We start from the raw sequence: 8,709 nt of genomic DNA on the forward strand, positions 1-8,709 counted from the left end.
ATAAAACTGTTTACCAGTCTTAGGTTAGCCACCTCATGTAACTTTTCAATTAGTTTTATAAATAATTACGTAGTGATTGTGATTGTTTCTTACCGAACACCGACCACGGAACATCAAACACATGCTTATGCCATCAGACTGTAAATATATAATCTAGACCACACAATCAGTCAAAAAGCAACGGTTTAGACTTGTTTTAGCAACATAAACGTAGAATCTGCTAACATTTTCCAGTTATTTACATCTAATAGGTTCCTTTAATTTGTTAACAAAGCCAAGTTCTTGTGAATACATACGAACGGGAAGATATGATCTGGAATTTCAAAAGCTATACAGCATACGTACAGATGGATCCTTTATACAGTAAGTTTGGCCACAACCAGCAGAGAGATTGAGATTGAGATTCTTCATTAATTGACAAACTTGAAATTAAACAAGATAGTTGGCTAACAAGGACATAGGAACCAAACACAACCCTCTTTTCTTTAAGTCCGTGCTGTCAGTTTTCCCACAACAATCATTAGTCTTTTCATGATCATCTGCCTGCTCCAGTTCCGCAAAATGCTCACCCTCTTTACCCTACAAAACCATCAGGACCAAAATATATATATATATATTGTTATAATCAACCAATAATTAATTTCTTTCCCAATAAAAGAATTAACAGAAGACATATTGAGGGGGAAAAAGAAAAAGAAAAGCAGTACCAAAGAATTAATATTGATATGATGATCATCTATCTTTCTGGGATTTATACCAACTGGTCTCAAATGATCACCAATCTATTAACAAAGATGACAAAAGACCAACAAAAAGTCAATTGCCAAAAACTAAAAATACTAAAGGGGGGAGAGAGAGAGAGAGAGAGAGAACATAAAAATCGAAAAGGGAAAAAGTAATTTGTATGTGTGGCTTATCGGACCTTGGGACTATTAACAGGAGAGCTAGCAGTATCCTCTAAATCATCACCAGAAATCTTCTTGGTTCTTGTTTTCTTGAAGGTTAATTTCTTGGGAAAATTATTGGGTGAGCCCCCAATGGAATTAGAGCATGTATGTTGGTTTTGGTTGTTTTGGGAAGCTAATTTCCATGCAGCACCAGAAGCAGCATCAGAAACCAAAGAAGAAGCGCAGCCAAAACTTGAGCAGAGACTTTGTTCCTCTGCTGCCGCTTCTCCTTCCCTCCTGTTGTTGTTATTGTTTGAGAAGTCTTCAAAGTAAGCAGTCCAACCACTCTCCTCCTCAGTGCAAGAGTATGTGGTTTGCTTAGAAGGAACAGCTTTGATCAGAGATGAATTACGAGATTTCTCCATCATCAATCAAATGCTTGCACAAGAAGGAGAGGGTGCTAGATTTGTTTTGCTTGGTTTGGTGGGTTTTTGAGGGGATTTCAATTCTAAAAGAGTGGATTTAAATTTATAACTGAAAGAGATGATTAAAGAACTGAGAAAAAGAGGGAACCCATCATGTAAGAATCTGAGTGTGGGCCAGAGAGAGAGAGAGAGAGAGAGAGGAAGTTAAAACCAGCAGTTACAACATAAAACCAAGGCTGAGAGAGAGAGAGAGAACGTGCAAGGAAAAATACAGGTTATATGAGGGGGGAGGAGTTGACTTTTGTGGTTGTGATCAAATGGGATTTTCACACCAATTTTAACCATTTTTTCTTTGTTATGACTTGTGGCTTCATGGATTTCAACTAATCCCAATTAATGAGTCAGTAGCCAACCAACAACACAAAACTTGGACAGCAGGCTACATAGACTGGTTCATATAATAATAATATATAATGCTACAATTTAGGGCCTTAGAAATTGAGCTTCACAATCATGCAGAGCCCAAGCTGGAAATTTGGGTCTTGAAAGTTTCAAACCAACTGATAAATTCATGACCAGAATAAATATTACCAACTTGAAATTTGACAATCCTATGCTGGCCCAAATTTGACTGGCACTTGATGATAGACTAGCCAAGACAAACACCAATAGTTTGGTCATTTGACTCATTTCATAGAAATTCATCAAATTCAGAGCCAATTTGACTGTAAAATATTCAAAATCTGTTCAACTCACCTGACCAATCCTCAACCAATCCTTACAAAAGCTAGTGTATGTGTTTGCTTTTCAATTCACCAATTGGTTATACGTTAGGCAGGTTCACATACAGATACAGATCGTGCCAAGGTGTTGGCAAATCCTCAAGGTATCTGATTACATGGGCCAGAATTTTCTTGGTCAGCGGCGCCTCATGACATAACTAAAATGATATTTTGAATTTTCTAACCGTCTCTAGACGTCAATATCAATTAAAATTCAAGCAAACCAATCATGCTGCCAAACCCACTTCACATATCTATAATGGTTAATTATATATATATATATATATATTGAAATAAGCGATAGTCTAAACTATAAGGGGATTTCTCACACACACTACCAAGATGTTATGGAAGTTCGAACTTGAGACAATTTGTCTGCAAGTCAAGTCCATTTTCCACTGAGCTAAACCTTGTTAACAGTTAATCAAGCATTACACAAGTTTAAGATGGTGGGACAATTCATATTGCTTCTACATGTATATGTTCCAGAAAATTTCTATCTTCCTCCATCATATAAGGATAATAATTACAAATAAAATTTCCTCATAACAAACATGTGCTCTGCTTATATATAGAATCTGGGATCGTTTGGTGACAAATAACCGTCGAAGTAGTTTTGTTTCATTAGACCTAAGACCGAAATATCCATACCATACTTGTCCTCTGCACAACAACAGTTGGCCATATATATATGTACATCATTTAGGCTTGGCAGTTTAGCAAACAGGCAAACCAATACCATTAACCAGTTCAATGTCTCAGCATCATCATATCAGACAAAAACATGCATGTTTTCTGGCTGACTGTAATTCTGGAAGGTTCCCAGTTTGGCCTTTTGGATGCATTCACTTGAATGTAACCATTACGCCAAAAAGGGTAACCATTTCTTATAACCACAGATTTGATTGAATCTAATATTCCCATCCTAATACAACTTGGGCTGAGCACAGATTAGTTTAGCATTTTCGGCTTTTGTGGTTTAGTTTTGTGAGCATGTTCAGAGAAAGTTTGAAATTTGAGCAGATTTGGAACTTTGCAGAGACATGTAGCAACATTTAGATTAATATGTTCATCATAATTTGGCCACCGTATTATCTAATTTGCTTTAGCCTTCTTCTATATATAATCAAGTTGCTCCTTTTTTGAAATTTTTAGTTCGATCGTGCTGACAAAACGCTCTGTCTACCAAAATAATATACAGATACCCAGGGCCCAAGGCCTAGGAGTGGGCTCAAGAGTCAACTAGGGTTTTTTAGAAACCTGGGCCCATCATGACCTTTCTTTTTTATTTTGGGTTGTGGGGCTAAGGCCATAAGGCCCAAACAACGAATAACATTATTTTCACATCCAAATAATTGAATCCGTTTTGCTGCAATAACTTTAACCATTGTGCGGACAACTATTTGGTGAAAAAAGAACATGAAACCACATTTTCATCCATTTTTCAGTAAGGTTTTAACGAGGCCACTTGAACCAATAGTTTGGTTGTATGTTTTCTTCGCCATTGGTGGAATGAAAGTTTCTTATTTGATCCAAATTTTAAAAAAAGCATGAAACCATCTCTCTATATAAAGTTGAAGGGCTGTTAATTTCAGAGGGAATTAAATGTTCTTTTCTCGACCTACAACCTGAGGAAAAAATAGTGAATGTCAAAATTCTTCGTGCCCACCAAGATTACATATCTATTTCTATGGAAAAAAAACACATTTAAAGAAGTATGTATCCCATCTGAAACATTAAACGGTATATGATTTAATGTTCATAACTCTTTAATTTGAAGTACTGGTGCATATAGTATGCACGTGCATTGCTATGCTCTTAATATCCAATAATTTAATAGATGTGTGCCACCAAAAAAATCAACACAACATATTAATATACTTTGTGGATGTGTTTAATAAGATGGATTGGGTTTCACATTCATATCAATATGTTTTTTGGTTTTTTAGTACAAGCGATTAAGAGGGGAAGTTTAGACAAATATTTATTGGTGTCTGGGGGTTTCAAACATCTGCCCGCATGAATGGAGGTGAAAAAGTTTAACCAACTGAGCTATACCCCAGTGGTCATTCATATCGATCCGTTGATTCATATCTTGATCAACTTTTTATTTTAAATTTTCAGTACAAGTGAAAACAACATTCCATACTACAATTCATGCATCTGACAAAAGATACACCTATAAGGCATCATTTCTACAAAAATAAGAAAAATTGTCATGAAATATCAAAGTACCAAGCCTTTTTGATAGTACACTGCTACAGAGTAAAATGATGGGTTTTTATTTATTTATTTTTTTTATTTTATAATCCCCTTTATTTACTATAACATAACACTTTTTTTTGGTAATTGTTCTCTAACCAATATATGTACTTAAAATGCAGTATGCAAGTGAATAATATCACAATTAATAATTTTTGTGTTTATATATATATATATATATATATATATATATATACTTATGAGAAAATCAGGCCCAAAAGAAGGGGCATGAGAAAGATCAAACTCATGAACAAATCAAAGAAGCTCCACTTCTAGATCTACATACTTATTCTATGATTCCTAGTTGTTCCTTTATTGTATTGATAGAGAGAGGGATGGTGGGATATGGGCACATAAATGTAAAGTCGCATGAAAAAATAACAAAAGAATTTTATAACTTAGTATGCCCAGAATAGTTAATGCTAATACTTGAGACAAATATATATCAAGTTATTTATCACTTGAGACAAATAAAAATGTGTAACTAGACCTTTGAGACAAATGCCAATGACTCTGGAGACTCTGAATTATTGTGCAAGGGGACCCAATAATCTATATATATATATATACATATCTAATCCTTTTTTATTAGTCTGAAATCCAACAAGAGAAAATCGCTAAAAACTATCAGTTTGGCTTTTTCTTATTAATGGTGATCTGAAACTTCTGCAAAATGAAAAAGTATTTAGGTTTGACTTTGTCAATTAATAGAAGACATTATTATGAGCAAGAAAAGAGAATTGAAACCTTCAATTGCGCTGATGAGATTAGTGGTGGCTGACATATTTGGGAGTGCTCTGGAAGTGTTGAAAGTGCTTTTTGATAATCAAGAACGCTTTTGACAGTGTTTGACAGAAAAGTTTAAAAGCGCTTCAGGTCATGAAGCGATTTATGGAATAGCACCTGTTATGTGCTTCTTCAGGAATCATGTTCAAGTGCTTTTCTAGAAAGCACTTAGATTCTTATGAAAATTTCAACATCTTTATAATAAAAACGCTTTTACTATAAGCGTTTATAAGCAGCAGTGGTTCTTAAAAAAGCAATCCTAAACTAGCCCCAGACTCTAAATATTAAAGAGCTTGTGCCGAAGCTTTCTTACTTTGACCTCATCAGCAAGAAACTTAGAAAAAAGAGGTGGTTTTCTTCTTTGGTTTACTCTCCAACACACGATCTCGACTTTTGGGGTCAAATGATGACCGAAGAAAAAAAGCCAACTTGCCTTTGCCCCCAGGTACATGACAGCTGCAGGAGAGAGCCCATGGAAGGGCCAAGATACAGTTGGGGTATGGCCCTGTTATCAGCAGGACCTACAAGAAATGGACATGGCTTCTTGGCAGGACCTGCTGCGTGTGACTGGTTGAATATTATGACAGATCATGATAGGCACAACACATAATTCATGGACCAAGATTCCTATTTGCTTCATAATTGCAACTTGTGATTTTGTTTTACGGATGAGGAAATCATGTTGTTTTGCTTCAATATAGTGTATATAGTATCCATCTCTAAGTACAAAAAACAATATTGTGAATAAATATTCCAATTGAAGGAAGATAACTCCTCTCTCTTCATATATTATGTCCACACTTAAAGTCAGAATTCGAATTCTTATCGATGGACACAAGAATGAATGAGTTTTATGGATTACAAAGCAATTCCCTAATTAAATAAAGAGAAGGCCCAAAAGGAATTACTGATCACAAGATCATGTGCTGCTAAAAGGAGAGTTAAAAGAAGTGCGAAAAAAAAAGTTGAATAAATAAATAGACGAGGACTGTGGTGCAAATGGCACCACGTAACATCTTGTATGGGCAGGACTTGGCATCACAATTTTTTTTGTTTATATGGCCATCAAAAGGTATATGTAAATGGGGCATGATCATGTGATATCCATTAATTAATTATCATCTGCAAAATTCCTTCTGTTAGTTTGTGGTCCTTTGTGGATATATATGCAAAATTCTTGAAATATAAAGAAATATTCCAAGAATTGGTTTCATACTTTGACTATAGCCGGACCAGCACAAACCTTTACAGATATAAATTATTAAAATATGTTCGTAAAAGAACAATTAACGGGTCTAGTCTAGTAGAAAAGGGTTTTAACTTGCAGATCAGGTTTGAATCTCATAATATCGTAGTTGTGGATGTGTGAAACCCCTTGTAATTTAGACTATCGCTTGTATAGTTTTATCTTCTTCTTTTTTTTTTTAATCAATTCAATATTAAAGGACCAATACTTAATTGAGCACAATCCCATCTCCAGATCTTCATACCATACTTCAATGGCAGTGTGGGTGCTATCGTGCTCAGGAAAGCTGAAACTAGCTTTTGTGGTAGAGGTTCATAATTGTGAACCTGGCCACGTGCTAATTAAATTCTAAAAACGACATGTTTTCTATATGAATAAATCGAATGATTGATATGCTTATCAACATATTAAAACGTAAGTATGTGGATACTAATATTGGATACACCTATGTATGACAATGAAATAAAAATTTATTAATATTCAATTATAAAAGTACACTTGGTTTCTAGTTAATCATCTCAAAATTATTGCATATAATTAATTAGCATGCCTCATATATCATCGTCTGTTAGAATATGTCGCAATGCACCAAAGTAGTAAAAGTAATCTGTTTCTTTTATCGAAAATCTGATTCCTATTAATGTAATTGTGTGTGCGACTGTCGTACTGATAAATTACTCTTTTTCATGGTATGCAACCTTTTTTCTAATCATCAAGTTTTACCAAATTGTTGTTTTCTTCACCAATGGGTAACACAAAAGTTGAGGAAAAATGTTAAAATACGTAGCTTTTTTTTTAATTTTTATTTTTATATATAACTAAAATGTAAGTATTTTTAACATGTAACAAACTTGATCATTCGTTATCATTTGTGCCATGTACCCCTAATCTCATTAATGCAATTGCATTCTTGGAATCTTGTTGTTGAAACTTTAAAATAAATTATAAGAAATTAGAAGGGGTGGAGAGAGAGATGCTTGAGCTATGATTTCCTCTTTGGCTACGTTTCCACTAACCCACCATAACATTTCTGAGGTTTAAAGGGGAGCTTAAAAAGGAAGGGAATTATTGACCCAAAAAAAAAAGGAAGGGAATTCCTGAAAAAAGAGATAAAAAAATGATGATTGATCTGAGTGGGACAGATGAAAGAGACAGGGAAGCACCTAGACCGTCCGATGAGGATGGAGCAACAAACTTGGACCATAGGATTAGGGGGCCAACGTTTCCGTGTGAACAAGGAGGAGGAAATTCTTTGGCGCTAAATCAGGGTGGATGTCACCATCCCATGATAAGGTGTTGACGTGGATTGGTTCAAATGGTCAAAAACAAAATGGACTTTATTCTTAATCTCTGTCTGATAGACAGCTTATGGATTTAAGTAGAAGAAGAAATGGTACGAAGTTAGAATAGCGAACCTTTCTTCCTCCATTCATCACAGGTAGATATGTTTTGGCGTCTGATTTCTACATGTGTTTCGGTATTGGATCTTTACCATTATTATTTTGCGATTTCTTTATGTTTGGAATAAATTGTAGAGACTCTTTGGATTTTCTGTGTAGTTTTCACATATATTTTTATGAGAGTTTTTCACCTCTCATTTGTGAGAGCTTTTCACCTCTTATGTAAGTTTTCTTTGTATTGTTATGGCTTAGTTTTTTCAAACTTTATATCTTTTTTATTGTTCTGAGTTTGCACTCTTTGTTGGATTCCCTATGTCAGAGTTTCTTTGATCCTGAGTGACCGTTAGTGCAGGAGCCCTATATTGTCTTAATTTTGATGTTAGATCGCTTCGTTATTATAATAACTCTTTGTGGCTAGTTTGTATTAGTCCTTTTGTGATTAGTGTCTTTTTTGGTTGAATTATGAATGTAATTCTAGAATTTCTCAACAACAACAAAAAGTCTCATCTACAAAACTACACTTTATTTCATTCAATTTATAAAGTCTCTAAGCTTCTCAACAATATAAGCCTTTAATACAGGTCCAAGTGGCCTTTAATACAGGTCCAAGTGGCCTTTAAGACAAGTCCAAGTGGTAAAAGAAAGTGAGATAATGAGTTAGAATTTAAATAAGTTTGGTTCTCAAACAAAGAAGTCGTAACAAGATAAGTCAATTTGTATCCATATGTATATTTAAAATAATGTCCTAAATTAAAAGGGCTAAAATCAAACTTTATTGTACCACCAAACTCTTACTGATTATATATATATATATATATATATAAATCTTAATTAAAAATGACATTGTACTCGAAATCGATTTGGTTATTTTGATAATCCAATAACGATTATAAATGGCCCAACAAAAAATTTAATTTATAT

General features: G+C 34.3%; 1 protein-coding gene across 1 annotated transcript; it reads right to left on the bottom strand.

The window, feature by feature from the left end:
* Positions 1-289: 289 nt before the first annotated feature.
* Positions 290-1,575, bottom strand: LOC103329395 (vascular-related unknown protein 1). Its single transcript, XM_008231858.2, has 3 exons — positions 923-1,575; positions 708-782; positions 290-579 (listed from the first exon to the last, which is right to left on the bottom strand). The coding sequence occupies exons 1-3, from the start codon at positions 1,313-1,315 to the stop codon at positions 430-432; spliced, it is 618 nt and encodes a 205-aa protein (XP_008230080.1). The 5' UTR covers positions 1,316-1,575; the 3' UTR covers positions 290-429.
* Between the last annotated feature and the right edge of the window lie 7,134 nt (positions 1,576-8,709).

The sequence above is a fragment of the Prunus mume genome, linkage group LG4, assembly GCF_029339155.1.
Source record: "Prunus mume cultivar Tortuosa linkage group LG4, ASM2933915v1, whole genome shotgun sequence".
Lineage (NCBI taxonomy): Eukaryota > Viridiplantae > Streptophyta > Magnoliopsida > Rosales > Rosaceae > Prunus > Prunus mume.

What these genes read in the sequence shown, in the direction of transcription:
- LOC103329395 (XM_008231858.2), bottom strand. Translation starts at nt 1,315, where the DNA reads ATGATGGAGAAATCTCGTAATTCATCTCTGATCAAAGCTGTTCCTTCT. An exon ending in CTCCTGTTAATAGTCCCAAG is followed by an intron (nt 783 to 922) that starts GTCCGATAAGCC and finishes CTTTGTTAATAG; the next exon opens with ATTGGTGATCATTTGAGACC. An exon ending in ATATCAATATTAATTCTTTG is followed by an intron (nt 580 to 707) that starts GTACTGCTTTTC and finishes ATGGTTTTGTAG; the next exon opens with GGTAAAGAGGGTGAGCATTT.